Raw genomic sequence first — 13653 nt, forward strand, 5'->3', positions numbered from 1 at the left:
GGAGGAAACACTACTGGGATAGAGAGGAGGAAACACTACTGGGATAGAGAGGAGGAAACTACTGGGATAGAGAGGAGGAAACACTACTGGGATAGAGAGGAGGAAACACTACTGGGACAGAGAGGAGGAAACACTACTGGGATAGAGAGGAGGAAACACTACTGGGATAGAGAGGAGGAAACACTACTGGGATAGAGAGGAGGAAACACTACTGGGATAGAGAGGAGGAAACACTACTGGGATAGAGAGGAGGAAACACTACTGGGACAGAGAGGAGGAAACACTACTGGGATAGAGAGGAGGAAACACTACTGGGATAGAGAGGAGGAAACACTACTGGGATAGAGAGGAGGAAACACTACTGGGATAGAGAGGAGGAAACACTACTGGGATAGAGAGGAGGAAACACTACTGGGACAGAGAGGAGGAAACTACTGGGATAGAGAGGAGGAAACACTACTGGGATAGAGAGGAGGAAACACTACTGGGATAGAGAGGAGGAAACACTACTGGGATAGAGAGGAGGAAACACTACTGGGATAGAGAGGAGGAAACACTACTGGGATAGAGAGGAGGAAACACTACTGGGATAGAGAGGAGGAAACACTACTGGGATAGAGAGGAGGAAACACTACTGGGATAGAGAGGAGGAAACACTACTGGGATAGAGAGGAGGAAACACTACTGGGACAGAGAGGAGGAAACACTACTGGGATAGAGAGGAGGAAACACTACTGGGATAGAGAGGAGGAAACACTACTGGGATAGAGAGGAGGAAACACTACTGGGATAGAGAGGAGGAAACACTACTGGGATAGAGAGGAGGAAACACTACTGGGATAGAGAGGAGGAAACACTACTGGGATAGAGAGGAGGAAACACTACTGGGATAGAGAGGAGGAAACACTACTGGGACAGAGAGGAGGAAACTACTGGGATAGAGAGGAGGAAACTACTGGGATAGAGATTGAGGAAACACTACTGGGATAGAGAGGAGGAAACACTACTGGGATAGAGAGGAGGAAACACTACTGGGATAGAGAGGAGGAAACACTACTGGGATAGAGAGGAGGAAACACTACTGGGATAGAGAGGAGGAAACACTACTGGGATAGAGAAACACTACTGGGATAGAGAGGAGGAAACACTACTGGGATAGAGAGGAGGAAACACTACTGGGATAGAGAGGAGGAAACACTACTGGGATAGAGAGGAGGAAACACTACTGGGACAGAGAGGAGGAAACACTACTGGGATAGAGAGGAGGAAACACTACTGGGATAGAGAGGAGGAAACACTACTGGGATAGAGAGGAGGAAACACTACTGGGATAGAGAGGAGGAAACACTACTGGGATAGAGAGGAGGAAACACTACTGGGATAGAGAGGAGGAAACACTACTGGGACAGAGAGGAGGAAACTACTGGGATAGAGAGGAGGAAACTACTGGGATAGAGATTGAGGAAACACTACTGGGATAGAGAGGAGGAAACACTACTGGGATAGAGAGGAGGAAACACTACTGGGATAGAGAGGAGGAAACACTACTGGGATAGAGAGGAGGAAACACTACTGGGATAGAGAGGAGGAAACACTACTGGGATAGAGAGGAGGAAACACTACTGGGATAGAGAAACACTACTGGGATAGAGAGGAGGAAACACTACTGGGATAGAGAGGAGGAAACACTACTGGGATAGAGAGGAGGAAACACTACTGGGATAGAGAGGAGGAAACACTACTGGGACAGAGAAACACTACTGGGACAGAGAGGAGGAAACACTACTGGGATAGAGAGGAGGAAACACTACTGGGATAGAGAGGAGGAAACACTACTGGGATAGAGAGGAGGAAACACTACAGGGACAGAGAGGAGGAAACACTACTGGGATAGAGAGGAGGAAACACTACAGGGACAGAGAGGAGGAAACTACTGGGATAGAGAGGAGGAAACACTACTGGGATAGAGAGGAGGAAACACTACTGGGATAGAGAGGAGGAAACACTACTGGGATAGAGAGGAGCAAACACTACTGGGACAGAGAGGAGGAAACTACTGGGATAGAGAGGAGGAAACACTACTGGGATAGAGAGGAGGAAACACTACTGGGACAGAGAGGAGGAAACACTACTGGGATAGAGAGGAGGAAACACTACTGGGATAGAGAGGAGGAAACACTACTGGGATAGAGAGGAGGAAACACTACTGGGACAGAGAGGAGGAAACACTACTGGGACAGAGAGGAGGAAACTACTGGGATAGAGAGGAGGAAACACTACTGGGATAGAGAGGAGGAAACACTACTGGGACAGAGAGGAGGAAACTACTGGGATAGAGAGGAGGAAACACTACTGGGATAGAGAGGAGGAAACACTACTGGGATAGAGAGGAGGAAACACTACTGGGATAGAGAGGAGGAAACACTACTGAGATAGAGAGGAGGAAACACTACTGGGATAGAGAGGAGGAAACACTACTGGGATAGAGAGGAGGAAACACTACTGGGATAGAGAGGAGGAAACACTACTGGGATAGAGAGGAGGAAACACTACTGGCATAGAGAGGAGGAAACACTACTGGGATAGAGAGGAGGAAACACTACTGGGATAGAGAGGAGGAAACACTACTGGGACAGAGAGGAGGAAACTACTGGGATAGAGAGGAGGAAACTACTGGGATAGAGATTGAGGAAACACTACTGGGATAGAGAGGAGGAAACACTACTGGGATAGAGAGGAGGAAACACTACTGGGATAGAGAGGAGGAAACACTACAGGGACAGAGAGGAGGAAACACTACTGGGATAGAGAGGAGGAAACACTACTGGGATAGACTGACACTGACGCTCACAGCAAGATCACAGGGGAACGGGGTGTGGGGGGTCACTCAGCAAGATCACGGGGGGGCACTCAGACAGATTACAGGGGGAAGGGCACTCAGCAAGATCACGGGGGGGGGGGGGGGGGGGGGGGGGGTCACTCAGCAAGATCACAGGGGGGGAGGCACTCAGCAAGATTACAGGGGGAGGGGCACTCAGCAAGATTACAGGGGGAGGGGCACTCAGCAAGATCACAGGAGGGGGGGGGGGGGCACTCAGCAAGATTACAGGGGGAGGGGCACTCAGCAAGGTCACAGGGGGGGGGCGCTCAGCAAGGTCACTTGGGGGGGGGGGGCGCTCAGCAAGGTCACAGGGGGGGGGGGCGCGCAGCAAGGTAACAGGGGGGGGGGGCGGGGGGGTTGCACAGCAAGATCACAGGGTCATTCCACTATAGCCCTCACTGAGAGGACGAGACTACATAATCTGTAATCATCTTTCCCGCAAATTCAGCCATAAATACATCAGTGAAGACATCAACCTACACAGGGGCGGACTTACTATTAGGCCGAAGTGACAATTGCCTCAGGCCTCACATCATCAAAGCCCCCCCACACACATCAAGATGAATGAGACTTTTTGAAGAACCGAAGGAGTCTGCTTCAGTTGTCTGACACCTGGACAAATGAACAAAGGCTGTGGTCAGAGGTTTACCTCTCGACAGTGTACGCTCAAGCATCTTACCATAATGCACATCACCAAAAAGGCCTCACTGGGTTTCATTCATATGTGTGTGTGTGTGTGTGTGTGTGTGTGTGTGTGTGTGTGTGTGTGTGTGTGTGTGTGTGTGTGTGTGTGTGTGTGTGTGTGTGTGTGTGTGTGTGTGTGTGTGTGTGTGTGTGTGTGTGTGTGTGTGTGTGTGTGTGTGTGTGTGTGTGTGTGTGTGTGTGTGTGTGTGTGTGTGTTTTAGACACAATGTAGAGTCCATGGCTCGACGAATTGAGGCTGTTCTGAGGGCAAAAGCGGTGCAACTCAATATTAGGAAGCTGTTCCTAATGTTTTATATACTCAGTGTATATGACTGTATTTGCATGCATATTAAGTATGCCTTAAAAGTCCTGCTGTCCTTATTAAAAACGTAGTTACGAGATCAGTGTTTTCAGGCTGTAAGATATAAAGACCTTGAAAACATGAATCCATTACAATCTTTTTTTTGTATTCATGAGTGTCCCAGGGTACACTGCCACAGTGGCTTCATGTCCTGCAGTGTCTGTCTGTCTGCCATCTGACAGTGGAGGGTGGCCAACAACACAGGGCCAACAACACACTTCTCTGTCTAAGAGAAACCACGCCATTTTCTAGCTGACTTATTTGGGTGTTGTTGTTATTCACATAACAGTGGCACTGTAAAGAAGCTGCAGAACACATACAAAACAAGCCATCAAGACAATGTGTTCAGATTGAACCAAACTTAAATGACGTGTTCAGACAGACCCAAAAAAACAGCCTATTAGCATATCATACAAAGTGTTTGAGACCCTACCTGCTCACAAATCTTGTAGCATAATAAATTCTCTAGCTAGCAAGAACCAAAGCTTGGTGTCCACCAAACGAGGACATAACAGACTATTTAAGCGAGCCAAGTGCTTTGCAGTAATTGCCAGAGGAAGTTCTGAAACATGGTGAAAATATAACCAGGGGAGATGACAGCACTGTGAAACTGCTTTTTAATCAGGCTAGTAGCAGGCCGGCCAATAGGGAAGGCATGACAGTTCATCAAAAGACTACAGCCAGTGTTTGGAATAATCTTAGAAATGAAGCTCATATTAAGTAGGAAGGAAACAGCAAAAAAAAAAAATTAAGCCCAGGGCCGGTTCCAGGCATTAGCAACATAAGCGGTTGCTTAGGGCCCTCAGCTGCTAGAGAGCCCCCCGACCAACAATAAATAAATAAGAATAATAAACATTTTAGGAACTCAGTTGGGGTCTCAACTAAGGAGAGTATAAAGACTAGAATAAACCAGGTGCTAATTTCAACATTTGTTTGCGCTTCAGCAGTATTTTTCTTGTTACTGACAGTCACTCAATGGTAGTTAGTCTAGCCAGGTATCTAAGCTTGTAGTCGTGGCCGAATACTGCACGGGCACATGTCTGGGGGGCCTGACCTCCAGGAGGCCCCCATTGATTTTGTTAGTCATTCTCACTCAGATATCATATTGACATGGCATAAATCATGACAAAATGTGTAGAATTGCAGGAAATTTGCTTTAAAATAACAATTTATCTCCACCCCATGTCAAAATGTGTAGAATAACAGGAAGAGAGTAGAAAAGGGCCTAACCCCAGTCTTCAGCGTACACTGTAGCTGATGCAGCCCCAGCTAGAAGTAGGTCCATGTTTTTTTGCACAATCACGTGACACAGCAAGATTTTATCCTCTATTTTAAAGCCTTTTCCAGAAATGAGAATTACATCAAACATGAAAGCAATTGTCTGAGGATGATGCTGGACCATCTGATATAAAAAGAACAAGGGGACAGTTTGATGAAAAAGCTTTAAATAAAGATTCAAATCCAGGCATGCCACATGATTGCGCAAAACAAAGCCGTAGCTATGTGTTCCTTTCCCAAAGCCCTGACAGCAACAGAAGAGGAGGTAGTCACAGGTTGGCACGGCGACGCAACCACTGTCACTCTAAATACAATGCTGTTGTAACTTTTACTCCCTGGGTGGCTCTTCGCCCCCAACACACACACAATCTTGCTGACTCACATCTAAAAACAAACGTACACCCAGTTGTTGCCAAGCAACAAGAATGCTCGCTTGAAAATAAATTAAGAGAAAAAAACTGAGGAAGGTGAGAGGAGGGGCGGGGGGGGGGGGGGGGGGGTTATACAGCTGTGTATTGTGCATGATATTCTGGAGGGTCGAGGGAGGGGCTGGCTTCAAGAGCCCACAGCTAATCATCTGCCAGAGAGAGAGAGAGAGCCATCAGGAAGCGTCAGTGGGAGAAGCTGAGATGTTGGGAAGCAGAGCACAGGTCAGAGCCTCAGCTTCGCTTATTATACACATCATACAGCTGCCAGTCCACACAGCACAGCACACACACACATATATATACACACAGCATTACATCACTTTCAGGCATTATTGCTCTGACAAACAGTAAGATGTAACACTGAGATGCTGACATGGAGAAGAACACTATTAGAACACTATTAGAACACTATAGAACACTATTAGAACACTATTAGAACACTATTAGAACACTATTAGATCACTATTAGAACACTATAGAACACTATAGAACACTATAGAAGTGGATGCTTTAACTTGCTCTTTTAGCCAGACTGTATTGGATTATTAGTTGTTTAAAATACTTATTTTATGTGTATTTTAATATTCTTAAATAATGTGGCCCAAATCAACTACTTCTATTGGAAGTATTTAAAAGTATATAAATAGAATAATATTTGAAAGTATTTTCAACAATGCAGTAATCAATAACAATGTACTACAAAACAAGTTTGAAAAACAAAAGTACACAAGATATAAAAATAAGAATAAATCAGGACGTAGTGTACCACGAACAACGAATTAAACAGGACAGCCTCTAATGTCTGTGGAGAAAGACCAAGGACCGTGTTTAACCCAGGTTTAACTCTCTTTCCTACCCAGGGATACTTTTGAAAACCAAAGGCTTACGGTATTAATATGCTCAGACAGCTGTGTAGAAACAAACTGAAACAGAAAACCCTGGTGCTTCGCCTTTATAGAGTCACTAACTCCTGCTGTTTTCTATCACCAGTATATGACTCAGTCCTATGACCATGAAAGGTCCTTGTATTGCAGTCGTCTGCTAAGTAGTGTACTCACCATCTCAGACTGGAAGCTGATCGTGTACGTAAACAGAGAGCAACAGGAAAAGTGCAGAGAAACACACAAAGCTAAACAGCCATACATCTTCCCTCCCTCCAGGGGCTATTCAAACTGTATAACATTCATCACCTGAGAACGACCAGGCCTCGGGGAGAACTAAAAAAAGCTTTTTGTATATGCAGTATGGTTACTTAATCAGGATGAGGCAATCTTCTAAGCCCAACTACAGTTTGAGATAACTGAAGCTCCTGACTATACACAACAGTCTTAAAGATCTTAGTGACACTCTAGTAAATGAGAAATTAACAGAAATCTGCTCCTGCGAAAGCTTAAAGGAATTCTGTGAGATTCTGGAAATTCTACATACCCAGGGTTAGATGAACTCGTGGATACCATTTGTATGTCTCCGCGTGCAGTATGAAGCAAGTTAAAAGTTGTTTCGCGAGCCAATGCTAACTAGTGTTAGCGCAATGACTGGAAGTCTACAGATACGGTAGCATCGCGCAGTATCTCTTTAACAATGCTGTGGAGAGCTTTTTCCAGTACTGAAGATAAGTCCTTATCCTATTTGTTAAGTGGGGGTTTTAGGCTCTCAGTCTGATATTGTATTATCCTGTTGCAGCAGTCGTACAGTACCGTATGAGGTGGACTCTTACCTTTCTCTATAGAGGTGATGCCCATGGAGGGCTGTCCCAGGCTGGCCCTCCTCTCCCACTTGCCCTCGTCAGGGTTGTAGACCTCCACGGAGGACAGGGGGCTCTGATGGAGGTCCATGCCCCCCATCACCATCACCTGACCCCCCAGGGCCACCGCCGACGCCCCCGCACGGGCTGTAGGGAGCGGAGGAAGCTGGGTCCATGTCTGGCTCTCTATGTCCAGCACCTCAGCAGTGTCTAAAGGCAGGCCTGTTTCACTGCATCCTCCCAGAACATAGAGCAGGCCACCGTGGAACACAGGGGTGCAGTAGACCCTGCATGAGGACATGGGGGGGAACACCTCCCAGTACAGGGACTTGACAGGGCTCACTGCCATCTCAAGTACAGGCATCTCTCCTGAGGCTGGCAGTGGTGGTGGGTCATTACAACACGGATGGGGTGGGGAGGGGGTAAAAAAAAAACAGACAAACAAAAACAACAAAGAGAGAAGCAGGGGCACTGCGGAACAGCCTCCTTTCTTGCTGCGCTGCTACATGATGCCCTGTCTAAAACGAGAGAGGGAGTGTGACAGAGAGAGAGAGAGAGAGAGAGAGGGAGGGACTACCTCAGCAATCTGCCAGATGCCTCCACTCCACCAAATGTTTTATTCATTTATTACTGATGTTTTAGTGCAGGGGACCATCTGCCCTTTCTTTCCCTGTATTCACTCCATCCAAGGGCCTTTATTTTGGTAAAGAAAATGACTGCAGTTGATTGGTGTGTGCTACTCTCCAGGGAGGAATATGTTTTGTGAAGGCTTCCTGTGGCGAACACACTTAAAAGGTGTGCCTGGCTTTATGCATAATCCCTGTGAAATGTTATTGTCAAGAGGGAGATTGAGCTAGATCCTAAAACTGGGGAGTAAAGTGAACCTGTGATCACATTCTCAGCCAAAGGCAATTATTATGGGCTGCAGCTACTATATGAATCGGGTGAAGAGGGTAATGACAAAACGAAGAAAAACCAAACAAAGTCTTTAAATGAAAACTCTGAGTATAATGGGAACAAGCTCTCGGGGTCGGACAGAATCTTTCTAATCAGACCAAAACGCTAAATCCCAGAAGGCAGCTGTCAACGGTCGACTGGGGCTGAGGAGTACCGTCTGTCCCACTTGGACACAGTGAGGCTCCCACAGAGATACCTGGCCTGTGTAGAAGAAGAAAAGCAGCCAGGCCTCTGACCCTGTGGAAGATTCAGCTGTGGACAGCCAGCGCTGTGACATTTACAGTCAGGGCCAGGCCAGGAGGTCCAGGGGGGAGGTAGAGATCTGGAACAGCACGACCCACACACCAGCAGCACGACCCACTCCAAAGGTCACTGCTTCCCCTGGGACTTTCAGGGATCGGATCGCACCGACAGAAAGTGTCATTGGCACGCAAGCATTGTTAATTATTTAAACGGGGAGAGTACGTGACAGGAATGGGTGTTGTGGAAGGAGAGGAAAATAAAAGGTATAGGGAAGAGAAGTGAAAAAAGGGGGAGATACAGGTTTTAAAAAAGATAGAGGGGGAAAAAACAGACAGGGAAAGACAAGTATGGGTAGATGTAGAGAGATCCTTAGAGACACGCTGGTGCAAGGCTACTGGATTCTGAGTCCGTCTGAAACAGCTATGATGAGGAATGCAGGGAGTAGTTTGTCGACCCAGAGAGAGCGGACGCACAGATATCTCCTCAGAGATCACCTGCTGTGTTTACAGAATGAGGAGGCTCTATCAGAGGAAAACCCGTCTGCTTCTGCACAGCCTTCACAGGTGTATCTTCCTCTTCGTGTGTATCCACCTCGGACACACTCTGAACACTCCGGAACTCTGGGCCTTGTTGTTAAACTACAATGTACCTATGTATTCCTGAACAGTGCACTAAGCCTAAGTGTTAGTTCAGTTGAGACATCATTAAACAAACAAATGAGCTGGAAACACAACGCCTTTTCAGCACTGCAGGCAAAATACTAAAACAGTTGGCCTCAGGTGAAAGCAAACTTGTTTTCCCCCCCTTCGTAATCAGAGTTGGTGGATTACAAATGCAGGAGGGGAGTTATAGAGACAGGACTTGTTTGTATTCCATGAGCAAAAATCGGACTCTCCCACGGCAATCTCTTGTTGCTGTTACTCAGTGGTTGGTGTAGTCCAGGGGTGATTGGAGGAGAAGGGTGGAGTTGTGTTGCGGCAGAGCAGGTCGTGGAGGAGCTTACCTAAGCTATCACTGCTATAGGAGAGGGGAAAACAAACAAGACAGAACAAGAGAAAAACTATCAATTAACTTGTAGGTATACCGTGGAGAGATCACAAGATGGAGAGATACAGAATGACAGAGAGAGAGAACCAGTACTGCCTCCTCAGGTGGGACTACATATTATGTAATTAGATGTGGCTAAACCAAATCCCAACAGAACAAACCACAGTGCAATCAACTCCGTTGGCGACAACAGTCAGATGCTCTTTTGATGATTCCCCTCACATTGAAAAAGATATCAGCAGCAGGAAATAGGCTTGACTTCGTTCATTGGTGTACATCTATATTGCAACGTTGTTCTAATCTAGCGCCACTACATTTCCCGTGGAGTAGGTCGCGGATATGATTGTTTTTGTCCCCCAAACCATTTGAGCTGCAGTGTGTGCCCTTAATCTAGATGTCATCTTGTTGATGTGTTTTCCTCTCAATGGGAGAAGTCAAAGCCCTTGACTGCAGGCTCAGTCAAGGCCCCTAATACTGAGATCAGTACCATGACAACAACACTATACCATGAAGACTTTTATATACGCCTCGCTCACTTAACATCTATATATATGTCAGACTGATGTTCATTATATTCTTCAAAAAGAACATGTACTCTATACAAATACCAAGTAAATATTTCTAAAACAATACATGTAAACAGTAGTATCTTTGAAAGGCAGATATTGCATTAAGAGTTTCAGATGTTTTGGACTATGCTACATCGGTTTGGACGTGAAAATGCAAATGAAAAACGTCAACAGAAATCTTCATATAGCTCATCTACATGTCTTTAATGTGTAAATGTCTTTTCACGACTGTATTCCTCCTTTTGTTATCTTCTGAGGCCCTTTTCCTCTTTCCCCTCTTTTCATCCCTTTATTTCCCTGTGACCCCCCCCCCCCCCCCCCCCCCACCATCTCTTTGAGCAGACAGAGACCCTATGAAACAGGGAGAGAGAACGAGAGAGACAGATACGGTCTGGCTTCAGACCAAGTATCCTACTCCCAGCCACTGAAACACTATCAGAACCCCAGCTCTAGCAAACCAAAATTGGTTCTGTGAAAGTTTCCAGAACATTCGTTAGCTCGTGGAAAATGTTCTCATAACACAACAACTGTCCAGTTGTGTGGATGATTATACAATGTTTCTTTTAGGGTGCTAAAAACTTTCACCTGATGTTACAAGAACATTCCTAGAATACATTTAGTCTGTTCTTTAAAGGTTCCCAGAATGTTTCATTAGGTTGTTCAGTAGGTTCCCAAAACACAAAATATGCTCAGTTGTGATGACATTCATGCAATGTTTAAGTGAGGTTGCACAGGACATTCCTATAAATGTTGTAGAACACTTGGTCTAAGTTTTTAAAGGTTCCCAGAACATTTAATTAAGTTATGGGAGTTGTCTGTAATGTTGAAATAATATTCTTGTGATATTGTAATAACATTACATTTACATTTACATTTAAGTCATTTAGCAGACGCTCTTATCCAGAAACATTTAAATATTCACAGAATATTCCCACAATGTTCCACAATTTCTAAATAATAACATTTTTATGACGTTCATAACATTCGTTTTAGGTTTTATCATAACATTCCATTGATGTTCACACAATATTTTATCTTGTCTTGGAGGTTCTCAGAACATTTAGAAACCGTTATATTTAAGTTTTACCTAATATTACCACAACATTGTCAGCGTGAACATTTGTAGATCCTTTAAATAGATTAGAATACATCCCCATTATGTTTCTCTCCAGACTGAACGGCTTTTCAGATCGTGGAAAATAAGACGCGGAGGACCAAGGAATTATATCGGGTGTGTTTAACAAAAAAAAAAGTTGAACGGTCAATTTTTAAACAATGTTATACGTTTTTACAGTTAGTCTGAATTTTGCATTTCAGGCTGGATTCATAAATGTTTTAGGATAGGTTATTTCACAGCTGTTTTCATAAGAATCATGGGTAAAAGAACACTTTTGATTAAACTGGCAATCTTTATATCTGCAGGCAGAGGATAACCCTCTGTGTCACCAGGGGATGGCTACAGTCACTGGGGCGGGGGGTAACACTGTGTTTTCATCACGTGTTGAGAAAGTTTTATGAAATGTGATTTTAGTTGGATAGAACTTTAAATACCTTGTCTTAAATACAGGCTCAGAACCTTCAAACTACATTCAACATTTTTCTTTTATCTCAATTTCAATCAAAACACATACAATCATGCAATAGCCATTCTGAAAAATTATAATACATTATAAATATACAAAACCAAAGGTTCAAATAAATTATATTTTATTGATTTAAAAAGGTTAATTGCAGCTATTTTTATGTTGTCACGCCCTGGCCTTAGTATTCTTTGTGTTCTTTATTATTTTAGTTAGGTCAGGGTGTGACATGGGGAATGTTTGTGTGTTGTTGGTTTTGGGTGTTGTTTATGGTAAAGGGGTTGTTGGGTATAGTATATGGGTTTGTGTGGAGTACATGTGTCTAGTGTTGTCTATGTATGTTTAGTTGTCTAGGAGAGTCTATGGTTACCTGAATGAGTTCCCAATTAGAGACAGCTGATTTCGGTTGTCTCTGATTGGGAGCCTTATTTAGGGTAGCCATAGGCTCTCATTGGTTGTGGGTAATTGTCTATGTCAGAACGTTTGTAGCCTGTGTGTGTAAGTGCACAACGTTATTTAGCTTCACGGTCGTTTGTTGTTTTTGTTCGTTTTGTTAAAGTGTTTCGTGTCGTGTTTATTTTTCGTCATCTTTAAAAATAAAAGAAGATGGCTTACTTTCCAAAAGCTGCGTTTTGGTCATCAATCCGCCACACGATCGTGACAGAATTACCCACCATCGGACCAAGCAGCGGAAAACAAAGCAACAGCAGCAATGTCAAGACTCCTGGACGTGGGAGGAAATTCTAGACGGGAGAGGACCCTGGTCACAGCCAGGGGAATATCACTGCCCCAAGGCAGAGATGGAGGCAGCACGGCGACACGGGAGGAAGCCCAAGAGACAGCACAAAAAAAATTTTGGAGGGGGGCACTTGGAGCAGTCGGCGAAGTTGAGGGGTGAGTCTGAGTGTGTCGAGGAGTTATTGGACAGATTGGAGGAGAGTGAACGAAGGGGAGATTATGAGACATTCGAAGAGTTGTTGACGAAATTGGAGGAGAGTGAAGAGAGAGAGCTGTTGGTTTGGCAGAGTATGCAATGCATTCTCCCTGAGGAGCGTATTAGCTGTCCGATGCCACCTGTGTCAGTTCCTCGTACTCAGCCTGAAACTTGTGTTAAAGTTCCGGAAGATTTGATGCCGGCTATACACACCAGGTCTCCAGTACACCTTCACAACCCGGTGTGTCCTGTTCCTACTTTTTGCACTCATCCTGAGATGCATGTCCCCAGCCCTGTACCACTAGTTCCGGCACCAAGCACTAGGTCTAAGGTGCGTCTCCAGAGCCTTTTACGCACTGTTCCTGCTCCCCGCACTAGCTTTGAGGTGCGTGTTTCCAGCCCATTACCACCAGTGCCTTCACCACGCATCAAGCTTCCTGGGTGTCTCCAGAGCCCTGTTCTTCCTCCACGTACTAGCCCTGTGGTGCGTGTCTCCAGCACATTACCACCAGTGCCTACACCACGCACCAAGTCCTCTGTGTGTCTCCAGAGTCCTGTACGCACTGTTCCTTCTCCCCGTACTCGCCCTGATGTGCGGGTCCTCAGCCCGGTACCACCAGTACCGGTACCACGCACAAGGCCTATAGTACGCCTTGAGAGTCCAGTGTGCCCTGTTGTTGCTCCCCGCACTAGCCTTGAGATGCGTGTCCCTAGCCCGGTACCACCAGTTCCGGCACCACGCACTAGGCCTAATGTGCGTCTCCAGGGTCTAGTATGCCCTGTTCCTTCTCCTCGCACTAGCCCTGAGATGCGTGTTCCCAGCCCGATACCACCAGTGCCGGCACCACGCACTAGGCCTAATGTGCGTCTCCAGGGTCCAGTATGCCCTGTTCCTTCTCCCCGCACTAGCCCTGAGATGCGTGTCCCCAGCCCGGTGCTACCAGTCC

The 13653-nt window shown here is 45.7% G+C and overlaps 1 protein-coding gene across 3 annotated transcripts in view; it reads right to left on the minus strand.

Annotated features, from left to right (window-relative positions):
- Positions 1-13653, minus strand: part of LOC129861260 (kelch domain-containing protein 8B-like) — a 242089-nt gene that overhangs the window by 212070 nt on the left and 16366 nt on the right. For 2 of the 3 annotated variants that reach the window (XM_055932519.1, XM_055932520.1), the window contains exon 2: positions 7350-9593. In XM_055932519.1, the coding sequence (XP_055788494.1) occupies positions 7350-7740 (391 nt within the window). In that variant the 5' untranslated portion in view covers positions 7741-9593. The remainder of the gene's footprint in view (positions 1-7349; positions 9594-13653) is intronic. The other variant, XM_055932521.1, reaches the window with a different exon arrangement.

Source organism: Salvelinus fontinalis, chromosome 8 (genome assembly GCF_029448725.1).
Source record: "Salvelinus fontinalis isolate EN_2023a chromosome 8, ASM2944872v1, whole genome shotgun sequence".
Classification (NCBI taxonomy): domain Eukaryota; kingdom Metazoa; phylum Chordata; class Actinopteri; order Salmoniformes; family Salmonidae; genus Salvelinus; species Salvelinus fontinalis.